Source organism: Anomalospiza imberbis, chromosome 18 (genome assembly GCF_031753505.1).
Source record: "Anomalospiza imberbis isolate Cuckoo-Finch-1a 21T00152 chromosome 18, ASM3175350v1, whole genome shotgun sequence".
Classification (NCBI taxonomy): domain Eukaryota; kingdom Metazoa; phylum Chordata; class Aves; order Passeriformes; family Viduidae; genus Anomalospiza; species Anomalospiza imberbis.
The window spans coordinates 4,611,811-4,639,413 of record NC_089698.1 but is presented as its reverse complement, the minus strand read 5'-3'; the positions used below and the strand labels follow the sequence as shown (position 1 = coordinate 4,639,413).

The window sequence follows — 27,603 nt, the reverse complement described above, 5'->3', positions numbered from 1 at the left end:
AACAACATTTTCTTTGACTGCCCAGTACACCAAAAGCAAAGTACTACTAAATGCACTTAGATGTTATTTTCAGCATGTATCAGAGCAATTTAGGTAAAACACATCGACCACTCTCAGGCCCAGAATTAATCTTTCCTGTTCTGTGTGAAACACCTCTGAGGTTTTCCATGACTTTTTTTAGCAGTGTAAATGGAGCCAAGGGAATCAAACAGCTTGCCCTGGTTTTATTGTATGGCAACAAACCTCGAGACCTAGAACAGTGCTGGCTGTGAAACCAGATCTCACACCTATAATAGAACCATGACCGACAGACCCTGATTAAATCTGAGGCCATGTTTAATGCATGTATCTCTGCTCCTCTTACAAAGACACCAAGATGATGACATGAGATGAAAATGGACAATTAACTCCATCAAAATACCTGAAAGAAAAATCAGCTTCTATTTAAAAGGTCTCACTGCAAAGTAAAAACTTCTGCAAGCTCAGCTATGGATTCGCAGATGTGCGGGTGAAGAAGTTTACTCACGCTGACTTAAATTGTGCTGCCTGAGTTGAATTTGGAGAGATTTCTGTGCCAAGTTCTCCACCAGCAGCCACCAGTGGCAGCAGGGAAGTGAGCTGGAAACCCCTGGCTGTGTCAGGCAGGGGTTCACAGGCACGGCTGCTCCTTTAAAAACTCCATCAGCCCCGAGTGACTGCTCTACACTACAGCCCTAAAGCAGCACAGAAATCAGTTTACATGAATTACACACTTTTGACTCATTCCATAGCTTTTTGTAACACAATGTCTGTAGTTCCAAGGACTAAGACAGGAGGATCCTCTTGTAAAACAGCAAAAGAAGTACCAGCTCCAGGTCTGTTTGCCAGACACAATGGCACCAACCACAAACTTCTTGGAGTGCTCAGACCTTAAGTTTGAGCCCAAGTGAAACCAAATTCACACATAAAGCCAAGCACAAGCAGAATTCCTGCTGAAACAGAGGAACAGCAGCTCCAGCACTGTCACCAGTGACTTAAGTGAAAAGGTCACCCCGTGTCTCCTGATTTCTGCTCCGTAAGCAGTGCTGTGTAGGACAGCAGAACATTTGTCCTCTGCAGGTTTCACATTCCCATTTTTCAGCCTTCTTTTACACGAGTTGTTCATTCAGATGATTCCAATAAATCTAAAACACCAGCTTAAAAAAAAAAAAAGCCAACAGAACTTCACCATGCTAACACTGTAACAGTGGTTACCAAATATTTTCTTCTTCATTCTTTTGTGCTTACTTGACATTATTTTCTTTCCCAGTCTGTCCAAACAGGACATGGATAGCAAGCTGGGACAGAAATGCACTACCCAGTGCTGATAGAGAGCAGTGGAAAGAGCCATATTCAAACACCACACCTGCCCAAGGAATGCAGCGTCACCTGCACTCATTCTCTGAGCAAACCCTGCCAGAGCTGCCTGTGTTTACACTTCACAATGAGTAAATGTTTTGTTTAATAATAAAAAAACAAAACAAAACATTTTAGCCACTTCAGAGAGTTTGGATTTACCCACATGTTGGCACCAAGGCTTGGGGCCCCTTTCCACACAGTTCAACCACAGTCACTGGTCAAACATTGGGCTTAAATCACCAGTTTCAGGTACAACTCAAAACACCGGTTTCAGCTCCTTTCCATGAAATAAACAGAATAAACCTGATTTTCTTCCCTTTCACTCCCTATCACCCCAAACCTTTGCTGCTTTGCAGGATGTGCCAGAACTAGAATTGGGGGTGTCAATAATGGCCAGGAAGGTCATGGCAGCTGCAGCCCTCAGGAAACCAGCCTCTCCTCCACCTCTTTGCCATGCCATGGAATACAGACAGTCCATCCTGAAAATAACCTGGAGACCAACAAAAATGGGAGGGGAAAGGGCTCTGTCTGGCACAGAGCTGTGGAGAACCAAGAGCTCTTCACCTTTCCTTTGGTCCCAGGAAGTGCACCCTGTCTCTGGCACGCCACAGCCTTCACAAGTCACAGTGACCCTACAGCTTCTAGGGCATGACAAAGTAGGAAGCATTCTGAGAAAAAACCACCTATTTTTCAATAAAAGAAGTAAATAATGATCAATCATGTCGCCTGCACAGTGACAGCACATCACTCTTCTTACAAATTTAGCTTCAGGTGTTTTTTACTAGAAAATCACAAATACTGAAGCACACCCAAAGCTGTGCTGGCCTGTGCTGGGGAACTGACCAACACCAGCCTAGTTTCAGCTTAACTTTCTAATTTCAGACCAATATGTCTCCTACCTTACTGTCTCGCTTCAAAATCAACCACATTTTTCCCATTCCCCAAACCTGGATTCCCTGGCAAGTGAAAACATCCACCTGCGCTGCAGGAAGAAAGCAGCTGGGAGCAGACAGACAGACAGCACTATCTGGAGGTGTTTTGGGGGCTGTTTTTAGATGGAAAAGCAGACAGGAGGGAGGTTTTGTTAGGAGATAAAATGCTGCAACAAACCCGAGGGTTTGCACTGAATTCCCTCCCCTGAGGGTCTCAAAAAGGTGCATCGCTTACAAGCTCGGGGGCCTCTGAGCTGGGCTGCCTCTTCCTCAGAGAGGAAAACCTCTGCTGACTCCGCACTGAAAACCTTCGGAAGGACTCTCTGCTCCGGGATGCAAAGTGCCTGAAGGAAGAGGTTCTCTTGAAGGGAGTCCTGGTGCCACCTTCCCCTCCACTCCGCTCATGAGCCACCGCAGTAGTGACTAAATTTAGTGCTTCCTGCAAGGATCTCCGCACTGTGCCCATCCACTGGGTCATGTGAGTTTGTGCCACTGTCAGTTTGTCTCCAAGGTAATCCATCTTTTTTTTCCAGCAGAGATGAAATATCAATATTCAGTAGCAATTAAAATATATCCTCTTTAACAACCCTGATTTATTTTGCGAAAAGTGATTCCGCATATAAAATATTTCCAGCTAAGGTAAACAGCATTGCACTATCACCCTCAGCATATTCCTAAAATTCAATAACCAAAGCTGTGAGGTGGGAGACTGGTATTTGTCAAGTAGGAAAAAATAAAAGACTTTTCCTACTTACAATCGGCTTTGCAGAGTTCCATCAAAATATGTTTAATTCAGCCATGTTAAAGAGATAAATCAATGTTTAAATCCTGACATAGTCACTTGAAACGAGTCCATTTGCGAGTAGAGAATAAGGTTTTTACTCTCTCATTTCAGAGCAGGAAAAGCAACTCCCTTTTTAAGCCAAGTTTTTGTTCTGCTGTAAATATCAGAAGGATAAAACAAATCTTATTCTCCTGGCTCGGCCACTCGACAGGTGAGAGTACATTGACCAAAGTTCTGGTGCTCCTATACAATCCATTTAGCAGCAAATCGATTCGATCTTCTAAACAATAAACCCAGCTTCTTCTCAAAAAAACTCTGCAGCAGGGTGTCAGCAGCAGAATCCCCTCCTCACCAGCCTTGCTGCCTTCGGAACCATCCTGGAGCTCTCCCCTGGCAGAACTGCGGAGCGCAGCCGGGGGAGGCTGAAGGGGAAGCGTGTCCAGCCCTCCCCGCGGGACTCAGAGCCTGCCAAAAGAGCTGCTGGATGACATCAGCTCCTCTGCTTCCAGGGGGGCTCCCAGCCCAGGGACAAACGCACGGACTGTCCCCACGCCTCCTCTCCTCACACGGCCCCGAGCAGCTCTGGATGTGCACAGCTGTTTGCAGCCCGGCTGCCTCCCGGGCAGGCTCCCAGCGCAGGCACCACGAGGTTACAAGCAGGAGAACGCTGCTGCCTCTGGAATGCCGATGCCTGCTCTCCTCTCCGTCCCTGTGCTCCGGGGAGGAAACAATGAGGAGGTGACCAGCCGCAGAGGTCTGCCCAAGGAAGGATCTGGGCTGGGCTTTATTATAGTACAGGCAGGGTTACCATGGCAACGCAGGGAACAGCATCTGCTGGCTCCAGAGCAGGCAGGAGTTGCACAGATCCATTGGAATGATTCATAGTTTGCATACGTCACGTGGACTTACTGATTTTAACCCTTCCTGGGGAACGTGGCCCTGCCAGGGAACGTCTGACACCCACACTAGAAGATTCCCACTGGGAATCCTACACCTACACCCTCGTCCTGCTGCTCAACGGGCACCTGGGCAGTGCCAGCACCTGTACCTGGTTCACTGTGCCATTCATGGCCTCAAAGAGGACACGTCCCAGCCACTGACTGTGCTATCAGCACAGGGTAATGATTAAGCCAGAGGCTCAAACCAAAGCTGAACAGGTCTGACCATTGGAAGCTGGTTTTTTTCCACTTTTCTACACCATTCCCTGCTGTGAGGAACGGCTCCATGTCCTTCCTAAGCTCTGCTCCCTCCCCAGCTGCTGGGAGACCACAGGGTCAGTACCACAAACCCAAAATGATTGAGGGTAACTTAGAGGACCCCAGGTGTCACCAGCCACGGAATTCCTGGGAAAAGCCCACTTGGGAGGACAGCAGGAACAAAAGCTACGGGTTTGAATCAATAAATCTCAGTTTATGACGTAAGTTTGGACTTAAAAGTCCAAAGTCAAGCCGTGACTAGTTCAGGACCAAGGGGAAAGAGGCAAGACAGGCACGTTGGGAGCTGCTCGCTCTCTTGTTTGTTCAAGGGGGTTTGTGGCTGTTGCTTAATTTGCCATACAAAGCACCATGAACTTGCATCACCCTCTGCTCCTCTGAACTATCCAGGAAGAGATTCAATGGAACAAAGAATTTCTAGATAACATTTGGTGCAATGGTTCTTGCGTAAGGTTTATGGTATCAGAAATGCGCCTTGCAGATACATATGAACCCAAGATGCCCTGAGGAAACAGGGTGTCTTCCCTTTTAATCCCTGTTTTTAGGAGCTCAGTTCCACCAACCTGTAACTTACCTCCAGGAAAAACTTCAGTGACAACTATGTAGCATTCCCTAACTTATTCTCATTTTTGAATGTATTTGTTTTGAACATTTGCAAATTAGCAGCCTTATAAAAGCCCTCAGTAACCAAAGAAAATCCAGCCAACAGAGAAAACCCTTTTTCCTCCCCCCCACAGCTCTTCTCTTAAAGAGCTGTGGGGTTATTTTTGTATGGAAATGGAAAGAGATAGTTTTGACCAGACTCCCCAAGAGCAGGGTATTTCTTAGATTTGTAAAGAAATAGGAAAAAAATAAATTTATCTACCAGAGTTATGGATAATGCTTCACAAATGATGGAGATCCTGCATCCAAGGCTGGAGTTTAAGACTTACTGCACATTTTCATGCTGTTAAATTTAAGTGTGATATTTCAAACATCTGCGCTTTTGCAAGTGCAGCTCTGTGCCTGCTGCAGTGCAGGGATTCTGCCCGGGGCACTCTGCCATTCCAGAGGGTTTCAGGCTCCATCTGATACAGGAGCCCCTGAAATAGCAGCCCAAGAGCTCTGCCTGGAGCTGCCATGTGAGGTAGTCAGCAGTTCCTTCACCCCACCAGGACGGGCAGAGCAGAACCCAAATTTAACTCCCCATCTGGAATATCACCTGGGGCAAACAGGGGGAGAGGCACAGCCAGATTTCACACAGGATGCACAGAGCAGCAAGGACTCCTCACACATGTGCATGGAACTTCAAGGGTCTGAAAATGCTCTACAGAATATATTCCACTTTTTTATTACACCTCCCCTGAAAAAGAACGTTATACCAAATATACCATTTTTGTCCTCAGAAGACTGGAAAACTGCTGATTTGAGTCTTTCTGCAATACTAAATTTAGGATATTCTGGCACCACGTGAGCACACTGCTGGGTATTGAAGCATCTAAATTACTGCTTAGATTTACACCTCAATTAATATCAGGGCAAAACGCTTTGGAGAACAATCCAGATGCACCTTCACCATCAAATTCAAACAGTCAAATTTTTCCAGCACTTCAGCTAAACTTGCAGGGGAGGAGAATAAGATGAGCTTTAAAGTCCTTTCTCTTGGAGGCCGTGGGTATCTTCCACTATTCCAGGTTGCTCCAAGCCCTGTCCAACCAGGCCTTGGACACTTCCAGGGATCCAGGGGCAGCCACAGCTTCTCTGGGCACCCTGTGCCAGGGCCTCACCACCCTCACAGGGAAGGATTCTCCAACTGGCCCCCAGCCCAGCAGTCCTGGATGAGTGAGGGTTTGTTCCTGAACAAGAAGAGCACAAGATGATCTTCTGCCCTTGACAAATCTGAGTGATTATCTCACCCTGGGTCTGTCAGGGATCTGCAGCTCCAGAAAACAGAGCACACACAGACACAGCTACCCAAACTGCATGACTAATTACTTCAGTATAAATGGGACCTCGTTATTCAAACATCATTGGATACTTCCATTATTAACATCTATTCCACCTACAGTTCAAAACACAACCCTGCACAAAGGCCTAACAACCCTTGTTTTCTCCCCTTATTCAGTAGAAAACAAAATTCCATGGTTACATTATATTTTCCAAAAGCCTCTTACAGCTCATTTGGACCTTCACCTGCTCTCAAATACAAGTAATTATGTTAATGACTCTGTGGGATTGCAAGGTCAATTTAAAGAAGGCCTGCAAGCAGCAGAGCACAGAACACACAGCCCAGGAGGGGCCGGTGGGACTTGCAGCCTCTCTATGGGTGTGAGTCCTTCCAGCCCATGGGGTTCCCCTGCCACCAGCTCCATGCCAGCACCATGGAACGGGGAAGGAAATCCAGCTGAAGACCCACCAAAACACCTGAGATTAGTTTTCACCTCAACTGGGTCCCCTGAAGGATCCCTTGCCAGCAAAGCAGAAGGATGGGCAACCTTAGTCTGGACTAAGTGTGACAACAATTTCTGCTCTTCCCTCGTGGCAACCTCAGTCAGGAATTCACTCTCTGATGGGTTCCTCCTATCACCCCCTCCCCCCCATCACTCCCCTCCAATTAGCATTAATCCAGGCATTTCCAAAGGGTTTTCTGTAAGCCATCATCCCACCTACAAACAGCAGGACCCCGCACTTGTGAGGACCACGGGCAGCTCCAGTCCCACCTTGTGACACCCCCGGGAGCAAAGCCTGTCCTTGTAAGGCTGTCCCAGCCCTGCATTCCACACCAACTCTCCTTCTGCTTCATTAGTAAGAGAACTTTATTTAACCTCTTGTGTTTGGCATGATGGGCTATTTAAAGATGCAGCACTGGGCTGGGCTCGGTTGCACGGCTCCAGACTCAATTACTCTTGGGCTCCTCAGACATGACAAACAACTCATGGTTTTATAGGCTCCTTGGTTTTGCCTCTGTATTCTCTGTTTAGCCAAGAGAATTGTCGCATTCCAAGAAGGAGCAGCAAGCATTCCTAATCACAGCCTGAATTCTCACGTGCAACACCCCATCATGGAGATTTTACCATGTCACCTTCCAATTCTCATTTAAATTAAAAAAAGAAATGCTTGGCTGCACCTCTGGCAGAGAGAGATCAAAGCTCAGCAGCTGGAGCAGAGGATCTGCTCCATGGCAGATACTCAGCTTGCCACCATCCCAATTCAGGAATTCCCATGACACTTAACACAGCCAAAGACAAAAGGCCTTGGTGGTTTTATCTGTTTTGCTTTTTGGGTTTTTCTAATTTTTCATGGTGATATAATAACATAATTCACTGAGATGCCCAAACAGCCTTACGTATAGACAGGCACTCCACAGTCAAAAGAAAAAGGAAAAAAAAAAAGAGAGGAAAAAGAGTGGAATGGATGGAGTGCTTTAACCCAAGGACTTTAGACAGTGTCCAAACAGAGAAATCTCTTTTGTAACATGAAACTCCAGGTATCCGGAGTAATATTTACACCAAATATTTGCTTTTGATTCCTACTTTTATTTTCTACTGAAAATAAGCAAGTTACACTCAGGGCCACAGCTCTACTTAATGTTTATTCACAATCTTGGACAACTTGCAGAGATACCTTGGTATTAAAGGTGTTTCCCTTGCACATTCCATCTAAAGAGGCTGAAATTCCATTTCCATAATTTTCCTTCTGCTAGGTAATTTTAAAAGCCCCCAGAGGCCTCGCAAACCAGTGAATAAGGAGAGGCTGGGAAAGCAACAGGCTCTGCATCACTACTGGTAAAGTTTACATGAGCACACACCGATATGAGAGGTTTTTAAAGAAAGTTGCAAAAGCATTTCATAAAAGATCCCATCAATGGCTACTTTAAAAAGTCTTTTTTTTAAACAGAGAAGTTAAAAATAAATTAAATCTGCATTCCTTGTTTTCCTTACAGAAGTACCCTTGTGATAAAGAAAAGACATTAACAGTTTTCATGACTGGACAAATGCTCCACATACTTGTTTATGCCTGCCAGAGTAAATTTTCTATTCTACTGCCATGGTGATCCTTGACAGGATCAGCAAAAAAATCAACTTCCCCATTTTATTTGTAATCAAAAAGTCAACCATCCTTTCTCTGCCCAGGATTCTGGGCACTTTTGCAGTAGCATGTCATTATTTCAAGATTAATAAAAATCTGTAAATAAGGGTAACTGTGAAATAAAATTTTTACTCCAAGTTTTTAAACAATTTAAATGCAACTACCAGTTGCATTTAACTAAAGCACAACAGTATTTCAGAAAATGCCGATTCTTTTGTCCCCCAAACTACGTTTCTCCTGAACCTAAGCAAGGCCCAGTTAAACATCCTGAACATACAGAGCTTTTGTGCCTTGAATTGTTTCAGTGTAAAACAAAGCTATCAATGTTAAAGCTGAGGAAACCAGCTAAAAATACACGAGGTTGTTTGCAAGCCCATGTCCATAATCCTGCAGCACTTCCCTTCTAGCTCAATGGAGGAGGAAAAACTGAAAAAACAGAAACAGGAAATTCCTACAGCACAAATACTCTGGAAAGGACTAAAACAATTTTCTTTACATTTGTTTATGTCCAAGGGATCAAGCCAAGCAAAAGATGGATGGTTACAGGTTGTTTTTAACTTGTACAAACAAAAATCCAGGATGAAGATGCCTGCAATGGATCTCCCTGCACCGGGGAGGGAAAACAAGGTAATGCCATAGCCAGGGCTCTCCTGGGAATTTCAACATGGAGCAGTTGCTGCTCCATCACTTGACCCAATGGACATGTTAAGCACAGATAACCACAAAACATCTTCAAAAGAGACATCTCAAGCTCAGAACATGGCCTAAAATACCTTCACCTGCTGAACCTTTCTCCCAGGGCACACAGGGTGAGTGGAGTGCAGAGAAACAAGCAGGAGAACACGCTGCTCCTGCTCCATAGAACCCACCTGAGAAGATGTCAGAGCATTTATTCTCCTCACTGAGGGTGCTCAGGAAATCTCCAACTACTGAGGGCTCAGATCTGACTCACAAAATTCAGAGAACACTCTGAAGGAAGAGCTTTTTTTTTTCATGCAAGGGATTTCCTTCTTCAAAGATCAGTAACAAGGAGCTGCTTCTGAACCCATTCCAGCTGTTCCTGGTGTGATCACACACTGCCCAAGGCCTGTCTGAACACTGCTCCTCCACCTTCTCCCTAAATAACACCATTCCGTGTGTCTTCCACTCAAATCAGGCACTGCTTGATGGCAGTAGATTGACCAAACAGCAGCTGTAAGTTAATACAATAATTCCTTCACCCATTTTAACCCACTTGATGATGAGAGCAGAGGATTTATTTGAGATGGCTGTGTAACCCTGAGTGCACACATCTTCCTTTACCTCCATGTCTCTCTGCCCTTACTGCCTCCTCCTCCTCCCAGACACAGCACAACAGCCCCATGCCCCCACATTCCCTAGGACATGGACAGCACTCAATCCATTCTGCCTCCCCTTAAATACCAGGGATTTATTGCTCTCCACCATCAATCACTAAACCAAACACTACATTTTTCCAAGCTTTGTTCAGGCTCTAGATTTACCTGAAGTTACACTTTAAGAACACCTGTGCCCTGCAGTACAAATCCTGTGGTATCCTGAGGAAAGTCCTCCACAAAGAGCTACTTTCCCTGTGCTCAAGTAGCTCCCTAAAAACGCCGTTTCCTTTCAGCACAGTAAACACACACTGGCTGCATGAACAACTCACCACTGCTGAAGGGACAGGAACAATAGTGGGAACTTGGCTGTCTCCCAGCATCAGCAACACGGACAACAGCTTGGGAAAGCAGGAACTGAGTCAAAACAACTTTAGATCAAAATATTCTGAGGGAGGCAGTGAAGTTACCTCTGCTCTGTGTGTATAAACGAGGTTTAACAAACCTCTTTAGCCTCGTGTTACAGAATGGTTTGGGTTGGAAGGACCTTAAAGAACATCCCTGCCATGGGCAGGGACACCTTCCACTATCCCAGGTTGCTCCAAGCCCTGTCCAACCTGGTCTTGGATACTTCCAGGGATGGGGCAGCCACAGCTTCTCTGGACAATCTGTGCCAGGGCCTCAGCATCCTCACAGGGAAGAACTTTTTTAGAAGCATATTCACAATTCCAGATTTAAAATAAGGGGAGCACAGTCAGCCCCACTTCCAGCTCCTCTGAACCTGGAACCACACAGTCACTACAGAAAAATTACCAGTCTATAAATGGTTACATCTAACTCAATGAAACCCTTATTGCAACAAGTTAACCTAGAATGTGCTATTCCATGTGAGCATTTTATGGTAAATTAAACTTAATACCACACCTCATTAGAACAAACTGCTGTGCACCGAGCACATGTCCTTGGGCTGGGAGCGGGGACGCGGCCGTGGGCCAGCAGCGCTGCATGGTGGAACAGCACTCCCTCGTGTTCCCACTGGGAATGGGGCTCCTCGGCCAAGCTGACCTGTCTGCCTGCTCTCAGCAATGCCACAGACACCACAGCTCCTCTTCTACAGCAGCAGCCAGGAATTGGGGAAATGCCTTTTCAGATTTTCCTATGCAAGGGCATCATTTACCCAGGTTATGGGAGAGGTAACCCAGGCTATCTGCTCCTGCTGGCACCAGGAGAGCAGACACCTGGTGGGAGGGGTTTTTAACTCTTTGGAAGAAACATCCCCACCACCAAAAACAAATCCCACAAGGGAAAAGCAGCACAGTCCATAGGAACTTTCCAGAGAGAGGGAAGGCACAGCACACCTGCACAGAGCCCCTTCCCTCCCTCAGAGCAGGGATAACCCCCTTGAGAGCAGGGATAACCCCCCCTCAGAGCAGGATGATCATCACCCGTGGCTCCAGACCAATGATTTCAGTTTCCTTCCATCACCAACCCACCTCCTCTTGCAGTGACACGTCAGGACAGTGGTTATTAACCAGCTGCCGCTTCCTTCAGAGTCACCTGACAAAACATATCAAAACTACTCTTTAAAGGTAGCAACCAAAATCTTGTCAAAACAAACTCTAAATCTTACTTCTTCCTTAAAAACCCTAATTTTCTTTTGATTTTGCAATTGTTCAATTCATGACTATCAATAAAGAACAAGGTCTTTTTAAACCATCGCAGTGCTGCAGAGGAATGTTTTATTTAAAACAAGCATTTGCTTTGAGTGCTTTCAGGATGTAGTATTTCTTTGCTGTTTGAAAAATGACAAGTGCCATACTGGGAAAAAAAATAGTCCATCAGGACTGGTACCAGCATGGGCAGGAGAGCCACCCATCCATTCCATTCCATTCCATTCCATCCCATCCCATCCCAGAAAGCCAAAACTGAGCAGTGAACCAGAGCAACAATTGCTGACAACTGAGAAGGCCAAGGGCAGGAACAGAACCACCAGAGCAGTCCAGTAGAGGCTGTGTCCACCAGGAAGCTAAAAAACTGGTTCTTGGGCAAAGGGCATTGGGACAGGAAACCCCAGTGCTGTGGCTGCACACCTGGCATGACCAGTCTGACCCTGTGACTGATGAAAGACCATGGAGCTGCACTTACAGCACTTCCTGTGCAAGCCAGACCTAAAGATGTCTTTTACCAACTGCAGCAGAGCTCCTCACCAGCTGGAAAAGGGGTGATAGATACCCCAAGCACACTGAAAATACTCAAATGTATACAAGCTGTGCAAAAAAAACGTGTCACTGGACACAAAGACACTTCTCAGAAACCCAGAGGTGTCACCTACCCACAGGACACAGACATGTGGTGGTCACACCATTGCACACGGACTGGGGCAGACCACAGGCCCTGCTGTGCTCAGAAGATGCTGTTTGTCACAGTCAGACACATCCTGCCCAAAGATCAGGAGAGCAATCAGCAAGGAATTAGCAGAGAGCTGGCACTGAGTGAGTCCAGTGATGTCCCACAACTTCACCACTGCAGGAGTACACCAAATACACAGCAGAGGAGATGCAAGCCAACAGTAACTCCATAGAGTAGCTTTAAAAGCAGATTTTCATTATAATATTTAATTAAGAGTTGTAACTTCTTCAGGTATGTCTGCCTAATGAATAAAGCATCTTAGCTCCCCAAGACAGATTAAATAACACTTGACAACCAACCCAAACATCTCTGGTTACTCCTGACTGTAAGTAGAGAGAACAGATAAAGATCTCTTTAGTAGCCTCCAGCTGCAACAGCAGCATAGAAAGTGACAGAAGGCACAATTGTGCATGTCCCTTAAATTTCTTTTTTTAACATCATGAATATCAGAACTGTCATTCTAATATTTTCTTGCAGTAAATCAGGAAGTGTGCATGAATGAAAGTGCGTAAGGAATGCTCCAGGGCCTCTAAAAGAGAATGTACACCCAGAAAATACAACATTCTGTTCTGTTACAGCCTAGAACTGCACAATACTGGAGCTCACCATCCCAGGCACCTTCTGGACTGATCCAAAGTTTGGGTTGGTTTGGGATTTTTCCCCTGGCCTTATAGAAAATCCCATGTCAAAGGAAGAGCAGGGACAGAACTCTTTCACATTTCTCACACTGACAAACCATAAAAAACATCCACCCCCTCATCACACTAATGACTAATTTTTTAGTTTGCAATTTAAAGGAAGATTTTCTCTTAAAAATACAGTCGGTCAAATAAAAAAACTGAGTTCATGTCCAAGCACTTCCATGTTTTATGCTACAATAGTCTCCAGCATGAAAAGGTTTTCAATAACATTCCCAGTTCTTCAAGCACAATTTTCTCACCCAGCAGCAAGAAATTCACAGTGGGCAATCTCACCCCACCGCTGATCAAAGGACATACAGGCAAGGATTGCAAAAGTAAACTCAAAATGAGAGAAGGAAACTCTTTGCTACAGTTTTAATATATAGTAGCAAACAGCTAACACGAAAAGGTTTGGTGCTGATCACACACCGAACTGACAGCTGAAAAAATGAAGATCAATGCAAACTACAACAAGCAAATGAAAGCTGATCTTTGATGAGTACAGGAGAAATTAAAACATTAATTAGTTCAAAGCAGTACGGTATTTATTCATAAAGGCTTTTCAGCTCAAATGCATGTTTTATAAATGTGAAAGTTTTAGACATACAGCAGCCTCTGTGCAAAGCTGGCAGGGCAGCACAGTCAGAGCCTGCTAAAAAGAGCTTTTCATGACAGCCCTGAGGAGTGCTGGAAGAGGAAGTGCTCACTGAGACATCGAAACCTATGAAGAGTCAAATGAAAAACAAGTGAGGAACTGTAAAATGACACATTACTAAAGCCATGAGCACGGCTGTTTTCCTGGAATAGCAGTGGCTGTACCAGCAGCAGAGCAGGAGGGTTCTTGGGTAGCAACCCCAGAGCCAGGCAGAGCTTTTACACAAAGAGGGAAGAATATTCCTAACAAACACTAAACTAAACCACAACTCCCATGGTTCTGCACAAACAAGGAAGAAACGTTTCCTGAGAGGGTTTTCCAAGGCACATTTGGGTAGTCTACAGTTTTAAGTATTAGAGATAAAACAGGCTTTCTCACCCAAAATAAATCCTGAGTTTCACGTTACTACTCAAAAAGGAACTGCTGAGGAAAGCTTCAGCACACAGGAACACTCCCAGGATTTCTGAAAAGAGTGGAAACAGCCAGCTCTGGGAGCACACCGACATTCCAGAGCACACTTACCCACAGATACTGCAGGAACTTCAGCAGACGTGGACAGTAATAATACTCCATTTTCCACAGCTCCGAGTTAACGCCAACCCATCCCTGTTCCAGGCAGCTCCCAGCTCTCCCCGCCTCCAGCACCAGTTAAAAGCAGAGTGGAGCAATTAAAAGCAGCATGAATAATGTAATAATGTACCGAGTGTGTCTGGCCCCACGTCACCACCACGAGCTGGGGCTCCTCAGGAGCAGTCGCGGAGCTACCGGCAGCACGTGACTAAACCACTTGTTATTGAGCAGCCCACTGCTCCCAGCTCCGTAATCTGGAGTGGTCAGGCTGGGATTAGTGACAGGACTTTGGGTTTTGCAGTAAAGGCCCTCCAGAAGGAAAGGGAAGCTCTAAACCCCCTCAGTTATGAAACACTCTGAACACCAGCGGGGTCGCTCGCTGACCTTGTTTTGGGTGATGTACAGGAAAGACAGAAACCCACACATGTAACACGAGGAGCTGCTGGTTTTATGTTCTTTGAATATAAAAATGTCTTTTGTGAATGAGAAGAAATAGACACAACCAAGTGGCTTTTTATACACCCCTGGAATGTTCCCAGGGAAAGAAAACTGCCAAAAAAGGAAGAAAGCCCAGGCAGAGCTTTACCCACCCCCGGGTCGTCCTCCCCGGGCTGGGTCTAAAATAGAGAGTGGTGGAGTTGTTGGGCATCAGCAGTGGGTGGTTTGTGAAGAGCAAAAAGGGGAATTGTAACACTGTGGTTTTTTTGTTTCTTTTTTTTTTTGTTGTTTTTTTTTGTTTTTTGTTTTTTGTTTTTTTTTTTTTTTTACTTATGTCCTTTTTTTGATAGGAAAAGGAAAGATAAGTGACAGGAGCCTGTCCAGGGAGGGCTCCTGCAGCATGTCCCCTCCCAGCATTGCTCTCACCATTCCCAGGGAGGGACAAGGCTGAGGTGACACAAACAGCTTCCAGGATGCTGCAGCCTCCTCTCCTTGAAATTTTGATACTTCAAGGAAACTACCTCTCACTTTTCTGATCATCACCTATGAATTCCTGTAGAGCTTCTTCCAGGTTGCGCCAGTTTTTGGAGTAACAGAACAACTCAAGATGGGTTTCAGAAGGAACAAAGCTCCAGTATTAGAGACTCTACACAATCCAGAAAAAGAGAAGGTGTGGTTTTCAGTGAGCAGGAGACAGACCTGTCATGGGCAGAACTGAAAACAACTGGTGAACTGTGACAAGCCAAACCATAAATTCATCTGCACATGTTTATAAAATATTTATCTTTTCTCCCTTGCACTTCATTTCCATGATATTTTAGGAGTCAGCTCATGATTTTCTTCAACAAATCCTTCTCCACCCACACATCTCAGTCTCATATAAATGCATCTTTCTATGGAGACCATTAGAGAGATTTTCCTCCCTAAATGACAAAAAAACCCCAGACTTTAATATAAAATAAATAAAATATATGTTGAGAGACTTCAAAACAACTCCTGCCTACACCAGTTCTAGTAGCAGTGGTCTGTTCTAACTCCCCAAAGCAGCAGTTTGGGTTATAACCCAGAGCTGCACTAAAGCTGCTCCATCTCCAGCTGAAGGTGCAAATCCTCCAGCCCCACGGCACAACTGCAGTTCCTTTATTTGGAGGATGAGTCCCAGCACACATTCCTCAGGTTTTCATTCCCAGCACTCTTATCAGTCTGGATGACTCAATCAGGAATCCAGGCTTGTGACTGAACGTCAGCTCTGATGGCATCACACAATTTATGGAAACACCTCCTGACTCCGTGGCTGCCCCTGGATGTGCAGGTATGGCACTAAGAGGGAACAGCCCCACATCCAACCACAGGGAGCAGCCCAGAGAGGGTTTGGTTGCTCAGTGTTCACACCTGTCCCTCCACCTGATTCCAGGTTTAAAGGAAAAGAGCCCTACAAGAGCCCAAGGCCCTGAGCCTGCTGCAGGCTCTGAGATTTGCAGCTGAGTCGGTGAGAGAAACCCCTCACTGTCCAAAGCACAGAATTTAATTTTTATACCTACTTTGTGCTGCAGCAGGGCTAAAAGAGAGGGAAGTACCAGCCACAGTAAAACCACAGATGATGACAGTCCAGCAGTGATGCTGGAATCTTTATAAAAGCCTTACTCTGATTTTTAATCAATACAAACTTAAAATAGCTGAACAATGCGATCTAAATGAGTGTTAAATCTCCAAAGTATCATCCTTTGCAATTTCAAGCACCAATCCCATATTACCACATGTATTTTGCAATGGTTGATTTTAAAGTCATCCTATGTAATGTTCTAAAAGCCTAATTACAAGCAGATTCTCTGGTATATAATCACAAAGAAATGGCTTCTCCAGAGGTAAAATGATACTACTGCACCTTGCTTCCATTTGGAATTGTGTCTACCCATAAGAACCTAGCTCATCAGCTGTCCTGGAAAATGCCATGCATGCAGTTGTTTACTATCACAGACAGATGTGGAATAATGCAACAAATGGATATTCTTGTAAAACTGTTTGGCAAATATAAAAGGGTATCAATATCAGTTCTTCACTGCTTTAGTGGTGAATGTGAACCAAAAAGAATTGTTTATTCTACAACAAGACTTGTCACTTTGAGCACTCAGTCTCACTAGAACAATACCAATATACCCTCACTGACCTGCAATATGGACTGGAGAACATAGTCTGTGATTAAGCCACAAGGAAAAATAAGTAACTTCCCAACCACACAGACCAGAAATCGTTCAAAGTAAACAGCAGCACGATGCCACATTTCCATCTATTCCCTCTTTCCAGCTGCACCAAGGGAAATACAGACTGCGTTGGGATTCCAGGGAAAGAGGGGATTTAACTGTGACTCCCGTGGCTCTGTCCTGACCCCTCGTGTCTGTCCACCTCACACAGCTCGGATGTGTCTCCAGCAGAGGGGAGTGTTGGAACGCGCTGACGGAACTGTGACTCCGCACCCACAATCTGTTTTCTCCAAGGGAAACAAAGGCACGGCCTTGGTGCAGAAGAAATGGTTTGGTTTTACGTAACCTTCTGCAGTACCTCTGTGAGGCTTTGGAAAACATCATTCTGGTGAGTTCTCCACCTCCTAAATGCAAGTCAAAGCCCTTTCCATGCACTCACTCACACTTTACACCCAGGAGGAACAGGCTGCCCTTTGGTTCCCATGGCACTGCACAACAATCACACCCCGAGGAGCCTTTCCAAAGCCACACAAAGGAGCAAAGCACTCGGATCCTCCTGAATTCCACACAGGTCAGCTTTCTCTTTTCATGGAGCTCAGGCTACACTTGGTGAAGCTGAAGGATTATTCTGAGTAACCTCCCAGTCAACCACTACACTGGAGAACAACAGCTGTATTTAGCTGAGTACAGCACCTGATAACAGTTCAGTTATCCCAGCACTACTTCCAACAGCCCTTCTGTCCCACATTTCCTACGTGGCCAACACCACCTTTGCATATTTGCACTCTAAGCTGATGGCACATAACTTTTTGGGGCTGGATAAATGCCCATTCTGTCAATAACCCAAATTCCTTAACATGAACCATGCTAAGAATGGGAAAGAAAAAGGGACATTAGCGCTTGGATAACCTTCCATGAAGCTTAAAGACTAGAACTGAGGAACAATCTGAGCCCACTTCCAAAACTCCAATTATTAGGAAACTTGTTTATAAAATCCTTATAGGTTTAGGTGTTCTTTTTCTTTGCTAGAAGGAAAGAAAACACTGAGGGGTTTTTTTATATTTTTGTGTGTTCTCTGCTAAAGAGCTGCAAACAGCAGAGTAAGCCACAACAGAACAGGGCAGTGCAGCACCTCACTGCAGAGTGTGCTGGCAGAGACAGGACAGGGAAGGTGACCTTGGGACAGTCCATGGGACAACATCCTTCAGTCTCCACTTTTCAAATCCTTTGCTTCCCTCAGAAAATGTTGGTATTTCATTTACTGCACACCTTTTGGAACATCCAGACCTTTGTTTAGTATTTCAAAACAACAGCTGGATGTAGGACGCTACTTCACAACATAAAATTTCTCTGAGGGCTAAAGTCAGGATATCCTTCTGAAACTGAGGAGAACAGCACCCAACAACATTAAGCAGGAATTCACCTCAACAATTTGTGTGTTAGAGACAAATTAAATCACCCAAAATGTCAGCAGTGAACTTTCACAGAAACTCTTCTCCGTGTGTTGCCAACAGAAAGACAATTAAACCCATAATTTCTCAGGCTGGGACACAGTTCTATTTGTCTGCACAAGCTGAGAAAACAACAAAAACCATAATGCTCTAGAGCCATCTTGAGTTCAGGATGAAAATTCTTCACTCAGAAAGTAAACTGAACAAGCTGCAAGGCTGAGGCTTCATGTTGGAAGCTTTGGCAGGAAGCAGTGGGGTGGGATCCCAGGGAGGGGCAGCCTCACCAGTTCAACCCCCCAGCAAATGCTTCTCAGCTTGGCAGACACATCCTTCTAGCACAGCCCTTTGCAAAAAGGAAAACAGAGCTGCAGCTCCCTGATCCCACCCCAAACCCCTCTGCCAGGGTCACGTACCATCCCAAAATCTGCTCTTCTCTCCTTGTAGAAAATGTGGTGGCTCCTCTGTGTAGACACTGAGGAAAAGTCTGTTCCCTCTGTTTTGTCTGAGCTCTGCTTGCTCCACTCTTTCCTGGGAGCCTGTAAAATACAGATATGAATGTGATTAAATATACATGCATATGGACATACATATATACATATTTTTTATATCTTTATAATGCCTTTTGGAAAAAAAAAACCAAAAAAACACAAAACCAAAGGAAACTCAAAGCTGAAAACACAAAATAGAAAAACATGATAGCCATGAAGATCCTACACTTTAATCACAGAATTATAGGACCATTAAGGTCTTTTCCAACCAAATCCAACCTCTGGATTTCATTCACATGTCACTGTGTGAAGGGAATCTCTTGCCTTTCATCCAAATCAGGAAAGCAGAGGATTTTCACAGACAAATGAAGGCCATTCACCCAGTAAAAATAAAAATAAAATTTGCTTCAGATAAAGACAAAAAACAGAGGTTCAGAAAGATCACAGCTGACAACTCATAAAATAAACCCAAATTACTTCAAGTAAATATAAAATTGCAGAGTTAACAATTTAACCTCCCAGGTTCACAGCATTACAAAAATAATAAGCACACTTTTTAAAGCATTTTCAAGCTCTCCACAAAAACATCAATAAGTATTTCTAGACTTGAAGCAAAAATAAGGTCATCTAGTGCAATAGCCATTGCTCAAGAAAAGAGAACCCAAAAAGAAATGAACTCCAGTGAAAAGTATGGATCTGCTGCCTTGCTGCAGAGTGCTGTGAAGTGCTACAAGGACACAAAATCCTTAATAAAGTTCAGCTACAGTTACATGAAACCCTCGGCTACCATTTGAAAATACCTTTTTATCCTCATGGAAGAACAGTTCTGACTGAGCTGGCACCTTGTGTTTCCATGAGTTATCCACACTTTCCAAGGGGAAGCTTGGCCTGGATCGATGCAGGTCCTTCCTTGCCCTCATCTCCTGCATGAGGGGCAGGCTGTCCCTTCCTTGGCGGCATTTTTCCGAGTAGGATCGTCTGAGATCCGCGGGGACGGTCCCAAAGCCAGACATGTAGCCCTTCCAATCGCTCTTACTCTTGAAAGAGTCACCCTCACACATTTTATTTGTGCTGTCTTTGCTTCTCAGTGTAGAGCTCCTCACTATGTTTTTGCTCCAATCGCCCTCTGGAGACACCTCCAAGAACTGTTCTTTTGTCACCAACTTCTTCTGCAAGAGCCCATCATCAGCCTTTAGGGACAACTTGGAGGCCAGATTGACTTCCAGCCTCTGCTCTGCACTCACTGCATTTATGGGCTGTACCTTTTCAATTACAAATTTTGCACCCTGATTTCTGGAGGTCAAGTTCACTTCCTCATCCTCATCAACAATGAAAGTTTTCTTCCTAGCAAATTCCACAGGTGAGTTTACCAACTTCTCTGGAAAAATGCTGCTGGGGTTTCCCCAGTAAGGAGGGCTGACCTTTCTGTCTTTGGACTTCTGCTTATCAAATTCAGGGCTCTGTAATTCTAGTTTCTCTTTGCTCTTTTCATTTAGGATTAGTTTCTCTGGCCTGTGCTGCTCTTCTGCACGTTCACCTGGTTTGTTATTAACTGAATAGTGGTCTGATCCATTCTTCCACTCGTTCCAGCTGTAGGTAAGAGTCATTCTATCCGACACATTTCTTTTGTTCTTTGATTTCTCCCTACTCAGTGAGCCGAGATCTTCAGAGAGCCTCTCCTGAACTTTACTGGCCTTTCCTGATTCTTCTTTATATTCTGCCATAAGCGCATCAATATCGAGAATTTGGGATCTGTACCTGTCCTCAGCTTTCCTTCCAGGCAGATCAGAATTGTTGTCACTCCTTTTCTGGGGGCCCAGCTCATCGTCCTTACGCACCTGCGCGGAACGTGGAGGGGACCGGGGTTCGTGGTAAGAGGAGATTTTCCTTCTGCCACTCTTGAGATCAGCTTGAGCTGTATTTTCCAGGTCATGTTTTAACAGGAAAGCATCAACATCTATAATTTTCTCTTTAGAATGATCCAGACCTTTTTCATGATGCTGTTGGTTATCTTTTCTAGACACATGAAGATTACCAAATGCAACATTTTTGGAGAAAACGGCATCTTTTTCAACTTCTTTGACCCAATCCTTGCTAATATGCACTTCCCAGGAGTCTTCTCTACAAGTTGAACTTGTCACATTTTTATTTGGTTGCTGCAAAAAAGGTTTGGACCTTCCAGGAAAAACAGGGTCCAGATTAATTGCTGCTGCCTCGCTTGAACTAGAAACCGTATTAATTTCACTTGCACTGGGAGCACCAACAAAGCTTTTCTCTTTTTTGATACCAGGAATCTGACAAGTCACTGCAAAGTAAGTTGCCTTTGGCTCAAAGACAGACCTCTGATGTTTCATGTAATCATCAGGACTGCCAAGAACAGCTTGGTTAGCCTCACTCCCTTCCACTCCATCTTTGATATTTTTGTTTCTCTTTTTAAGTAAATTTTCGTTCAATTGCAATGAATCTGTCCGGCTCAGCTTCTTGATATTTTCGGGAGTGAGCCACACAACTTCTTCCACCTTGAGCGACTCCTGAGGCAAGGTCCTCCTCCTCCACCTTTCAGAAATCTTCAAGTCAGAAACACTACTTCTGCTTCTCCTGACTTTCTCTTCCGGATCTGCTCCTCGGAGTTTCTCGTTGTTTTCAGGAGCTGTACAAGCCAAGCTAAACTCTTGCTCTTTGCAATTTAAGTCCAGACTTTTCCTCAACCCAAAGGCCCCAGATTCCTCTTTAGTAACATTCAGTCCTTTTGTATCAGGGGGATGGCTAGTGGAAGATTTAAAATATTGCCCACTTGCAAGCACTGAAGCCTGAGCCCCGTGTTTATTGACACTGGTGGAAATCACTTCACGATCCAAGTTGGTTCGGAATTCATGGATGTCTGTGCCACCTGCCCTGAAACTCCTTTTCTCAGAAGAGCATTTCACAACATTAATCCTCTCTGATTTCTCTACAGAAGAGGCTTCACTTTTATCACCTTTAATTTCAGCATGTAGCTTGCTGACTTTTTCACTCATTCCCAAACCTTTACTTTTGTTTGTGGAATAAGGTATTTTCTCAGCTATGAACAGTGGCTCAGGATCAGTTTTATCAGAGTCTCTTTTCTGTTCAGGTAAAGTGCATTCACTGGAGAGAAAACCAGCAGGTTCTCTCAACACAGCCTTATTTGTGAGAACTTTTGCCTCCCTGGCTTCTGAAGTAACATTATCTTCTTTCAAGTAAAGAGTGTGACTACTTGCCTTAACAGACTGCCCTGTAGGTACAACGTCCTCATCAGTTTTGTTCTCTTTCACAGATGATTTTCTAGTTCTGAGTGTCATGGCCTTTTTCTCAGGAGCCATTGTGATGGCTTCACTAAGAGCCCTTTCACCACACGTCTGAAAGATTTCATACCTGGGCTCTATTCTTTGGTAAATTTGAGAATCTTCTGCATTTTTGGGAGTGGGTTTTTCACTTTTCTCAACCAAAGATTTTTCTAAGACAATTGCCGGGCTTATTTTCTTGTCTTCACTTGAACAAGCTGGTTTTGGACTTTTCTCTACAAGTGCTGGATGTTTTGATGGATCAGGCTGCTTGTGATGCTCTTTTGTAGTGGTGCTTTCCTCCCCTTCTCCCATCCACAAGCGTCTGCTGTGTCCTGAAACCACCAGGTCCTGCTTTGCCTCAGGCTCCTGGTTCCTTTTGGGTGCAGGATCAGCCCCAGAATGCTCAGCAACAACGTTGTGCTTCTGCACATTGTGCTCAAACAGGGTGGCCCGGACAGTTTTAATGAAGGGCTTTTCCAGAAGGGCTGGGTTTAATTTCTTTTCCAAGTTGCTTGTGAATAAGACAGAACTCTCACTCTGCTGTGAGAAATGCTGACCATCTCCCAGGAAGCTTCCTTTCCTCTCCAGCTGATCAGGTTTATTGGTTATCTTTAAAACCTGCCGGGATTTCCAAGGCTTCCCAGGAGCAAATGCCTCGGTGAAATCTGTGCCATGGGTGAGCTTCAGCTCCTTGCTCTGCAACAACAAAATCCAACAGTTATCTGAGTTAAAAAATGTTAAAAAATGAGTAATAACGTTTATTTTAAAACTTACTTGCACCTATTTTGTGCAGCAGAGCCTGTACAAGTCAAACACATCCACATTCCCTGAACACAAACTCCACTGAGACCAGGGTAACCTAAGGGAATGTGCAGCTCCAGCTCCTGAATCATGATTTTAACAGAATTATCTCTCTAATAACCACTTACATGGTCAAACTGCAAGGAACGTGGAGATCTGAGTAAATATCACAGCTGGTGCTGTTCAGCTATGAGAAATGTTAAGCTGAGCCGAAGTAAAAAAGGAAAGATGGAAATTAATGTTTATTACCAATGCTTCACTATTATCTACTCACAGGAAATACAAGCAGCATCCTAAAAGATGGTATTTTTAATAGCACTTGCTGAAAAAGCACAGCATGTAAATAATAAAGGGAATCAAAGAATATTAGAGGTCTTAAATGAGTTCAATCTTTTATTGAAGTTTTAAAATTTAAAACTCAGAGTTGACTTAAGAATGCCTTAAAAAAAAACTAAAGAACATCAGAAAATTAACACTAAAGGTATTTATAAACGAAGATTTTTAAGTCTGAGCTATATTCTTCAAGGAATTTCTTTAATCCTACTTTATTGTCATATTCTGAAAGCAGCACTTCCATTAATGAAAGATTTTCTTTTTAAAACAAACTGCTGTCCTTGAAAATAACACAGAACCACAGAAACTTTGCACCTGTAGCTTTTCCTTACCACATATTCCTATCTTGGACAGGAAAAAAAAGCCATGAGAACTCACTAGAAACACCCCTAAACTACATTAAATCTCCTCTACCAAGAACTGTCACCAGAGAAATTCTGTTTTGCAACACTGAAGTGTTGCTCAGAAACAGAGAGAGCCTAAAGCTTCCACAGCAAATCCCCATTTTCCCTGGAACACTTTGTTGTCTAAACTGGTCAGGTAAATGTTGTTGAGACTGACCAAGTTGCAGGCTGGGATTTATCAGGAGCTGGGACATGGATGGAAGAAAGCACAATCTTAATTCTCTGCTTGGAGAAAATAATGAATAATCACTGCACAAACCCACCACAGCCACAGGCAGTTCACTGGGGTTTCATACATCAGAAATCCCTTTAAAACAGTGCACAAAATATTCTTCCCTCTCTACCACTCCTACACTGAGCAGTGTGCACATGGAGCTTGACAAACCCAGCTGACACAACACTCCTGAACTTTTCTCTGCACATCCTAAAGACAAATTCACACCAGCAAATCCACTGGGATTGTGTCAGCCCTAATACTCTCCAAACCCATTAAAAAGTCACTGACTGATAAAGCTACACACAACAGGACCTTGCACAGCCAGCTGGAGCCCACCAGCTGCTGCCAGCTCCTTACTTTTGGATTTTCCTGCAGGTCATGGATCGAGTCAGCTCCAGCCTCCCCAGGTTTCTCAGGTTTTGCTTCACCCCCTGATGTTGGACTTGAAAACCTAAAACAAAGGACTGGTGTTATTTCTTAAGTCCAGCTGGTCAGTGAGCAGGCTGGCTTCCTACCAAAGCAGGCTGGTAGAAATTATCCATCAAATTACATTTCCTAAAGGAGAAATACCACTATTTCATAGTAAATGACTGTATTTGGTGGTTAAATTGTATCTAGACCAAAGGAATTTCCAAAGTATTAATATATTAATTATTAATATAACACTATTAATTGTTGTTAAGTTAAATAATGTTGTTAATTATGCATCTTAATAGAGGATTTAGAGATGCATAACAAGCTATAATACCTCTCACTGACAGTTACACTTCCATGCAAAGGTCACAATATTAACAGTTCTATTCTTTTTTTTCAACTGTTGTCAGAATATATTTAATTTTCTCTTTTTCGCATTAAAAAAGGCAGGAAAGGAGCTTAAGAATAACAGTAAAAAAATCACATTAAGTGGAAGCAAAATGATCAAGCTTTTTTTACTGGACTGAGAGAGCAAGCTTTACTGAACAACATGAAGCCAAGAGTATTAAAGAGAATTTCTCTGTAACCTACATCTTGGTTAAGTCTGCAGAGAGTGGCCGTGACTGCAGTGACCGGCGCAGATTTCCTCCCTTAACATCAGGATTTTCTGTTGTCAGCTCCTTGATCCTCTGCTGGATGGTCACACACCTGTTTTCCTTCTCAGCAGCTGCTGGGAGAAGCTCTGTATCCACTGTGGCACTGGGATTTTCTGAAGTAAACAAACTAATGTGTTTTTTAACACTACCTCTTAAGATATTATTCTCTTTTTCCGAGGAAGCTGCAGGACTTTCACAGCCCAGAAGCGTGTACGTTTCCTTCTGATCTGGTCTTTTCCCTCCCTTATTAGTTCTGCTTTCACTGGTTGTTTCAGGGCTTCTTTCAGGACCATGCAAGTTAATAATTATTTCTGGTTTTGTCTCAATTTGTTCACTTTTAGATTTAAGTTTAGTTTCCCAGGTGTATTTCCCATTATTTAGGATGCCAATGTCCTGACTACTGCATTTCAGATTTGTTTTAGAGGAACTGCTTTTATTAAAATCAATTTCTTCATGTTTTGGCCCCGTTTCAGACTGATCATGACTACCCACATCAGTAAAAGCAATTACGGATACATTCTCCTTGCTTTCGTGGGATGAACCAGCCTTCTTGCAAGAAGAAAGATCTTTATGTTCAAATTTAGCTGTCAGGTCCATGGATAAAGGCCTTGGTTTTCTAACCCCGGATTTCTCCGTAGGAGATTTTTCCTCAGAAGCTTCCGCAGTGTGATGCTTTTGATCACGCAACGATTCCAGAAAAATGGCAGACACTGGTCTATGTTTTGCCCTTTGCTGGACATCAACAGAGAAATCAATTTTATTGTAGAGATTATTTGCATCGTCATTGTTTTTCTCCCCTGCACGAACTTCACGAGCATCTTTCTTTTCACCGGTTTTGAGGGAGTTCCAGGAATCTGGTCTGAGACTGGAGGAAAACGACAAATGCCTATGGAGAGAGCTGTCAGGATTCCTGGGTGTCTCTGCTGGTTTCACAGAGCCCTGGAGGTCCTTGCTTTGCAGAGCAGTGAATGCCCTGCGCTCCTGAGCCCTTTTCTCCTGGGCCAGGCTGACCTTGGCCTGCTCGGGGCCCCCTGGCTCGAACAGAATGACCGTGTTGGCACTGGGGCCGGTGTAGAAAGTCACATTTGTCACCAAGTCACTGTCAGCCTGATTTTCGGTGTCAATGGCTTTCTGATCCACTAAGGGAGGGACATTCCCACTCAACACCTTCACAGAGGACGTTTCCTCAGTGGCCTTTCTCACCATGCTGCTGGATCTGAAGGCTGGGACGGGCGGTTTGACGTTTGCAAAAGTATCGGAGGATTTCTCTTTACAAAAAGGCTTTGGGAAAAGTCTCGGCCTTGATCCCAGCGAGGGCATTGTTGCAGATCTCAAGGAATTCCCAAATTTCTTGTTTTCTTCGAGAGTCAGTGATGCTGAGGCTTCCTTTGCCTTGTTGCTGGCATCTGAAAGCACACTGACATACACACGCTGTGCCTTCTCCTCAGCCCTGAGCTCAGCTAGGTCAGGGACTGCCGTCAAAGACGCCAAAGTAGAATTTATTTCTACTCTTGTTGCCATAGTTGGAATTACACATTCAACAGAACTGAAAAACTCCAGCAAGGAAAAAGAATCTGAAAAAAAAAAAAAAAAAAAAGAGAGAAAAATGCAAGTATTGATGTAGAGTCAGCATAAACATCAAATAACATCATTCTCGCATAAATTCACAAGGAAGCAAACTCAGATTAAGGTGCCTTTCAGATATGCTGATCCCACAGTTTATCACACGGAAAGACAGTGTTCCTTCTCTTAAAAGCAAGAAACACCATTATTTACCAACTTGGCCCAACAAACAAATACAATGGCAATAAACATACCCTACAAATTTCCACGCTCCCACTTACCATAATTTGCTGCTGCAACCAATCCATAGGGCCTGAATCCTTTCTCATAGTGACAAGAACTTGGTCACCAAGGGCACATTAAGGACAGGAAATGTGATCACTACAGAGACACTGCCCAGACCTCACCTGCAAATAAACAAAATATTCCAAATCAGGTGTGGCACATACCCAGACAATACCATGTGGGACAAAAATCCAGAGCATTCTAAGGAGAAAAAGCAGGTTCCCAAGCTGAAGTGACCTCATGCAACTGTAAAAAGGAGAAGAATGTTTATTTTTCAAAAAGCCATTAAAGAATTGAAAGGAAATTACCACTTAAAGGTGTAACTGAAAGGTGAAGGGGGAATAACTCAGACTGCACCAAATCTGAACAGTTAAAACCACATTTAGGTAAGACTGTTTGCATATTCAAGTGCTGTCAATCACTGGTTAAACACAGAGCTTTGCATTACTGTAATCTCAATTACTGTAATTTACTTTCTATTGTAAAGCTCTTTTCTGGGGCAGCAGACTGTGAAGTGCTACCTGAGCAGCTGACCTGCAAACGGCTGATTTTCCATCAAAATGGAACTTTTACAATGACAAAGCAGTTTTGTATCTCCTCGCTAGCAAAGGCAGGAGCAGAGCTTTGGCTTTAATTATATTCTTACTGCAGAGAAGTGGGAAAACCAGCAGTAATTAGAATTTCAGCTACAAGAAGTAACCTGAATCTTTCCTAACAGAAGTATATTTAAACTCGTAGCAGATGCAGGCAGCCATGTAAGGTTAGATTATTTTTTCTTTCAAAAGCTGTCATACTCTTCATTTTTAGAAAACTCACACTGTACTTCATAACCAGGGGCCCAAATTTGTGTTGCCACGCTCTTGTTTCTTTTGGGCAGCCTTTGAAGGGGCAGTTTTGAACTCCTCTCACTGGATCCTATATTGGTGTGAATTTACCACGCAATTAAACTTATTTGTAGATTCTGTGGAATATGGAGCTTCCTGCTTGTGATTATTAAAAAAACCCAACCAGGGTCTTGCCTTCC

At 44.0% G+C, this 27,603-nt stretch overlaps 1 protein-coding gene across 5 annotated transcripts in view; it reads right to left on the bottom strand.

Moving 5' to 3' along the window:
* The window catches only part of KIAA1671 (KIAA1671 ortholog), a 64,839-nt gene that overhangs the window by 17,675 nt on the left and 19,561 nt on the right, over nucleotides 1–27,603 (bottom strand). For 3 of the 5 annotated variants that reach the window (XR_011004947.1, XM_068208646.1, XM_068208645.1), the window contains exons 2-6: nucleotides 26,576–26,701; nucleotides 24,667–26,305; nucleotides 24,019–24,112; nucleotides 19,402–22,602; nucleotides 18,527–18,649 (exon numbers count right to left, since the gene is read on the bottom strand). Coding sequence is in view for 4 of the 5 variants with exons in the window: in XM_068208646.1 (XP_068064747.1) it covers nucleotides 18,527–18,649; nucleotides 19,402–22,602; nucleotides 24,019–24,112; nucleotides 24,667–26,252 (5,004 nt within the window). In the remaining variant the exon portion in view is untranslated. Of the gene's footprint in view, nucleotides 1–2,544; nucleotides 3,627–13,975; nucleotides 14,178–18,526; nucleotides 18,650–19,401; nucleotides 22,603–24,018; nucleotides 24,113–24,666; nucleotides 26,306–26,575; nucleotides 26,702–27,603 lie in introns of those variants that run through there. The other 2 variants (XM_068208648.1, XM_068208647.1) reach the window with 2 other exon arrangements.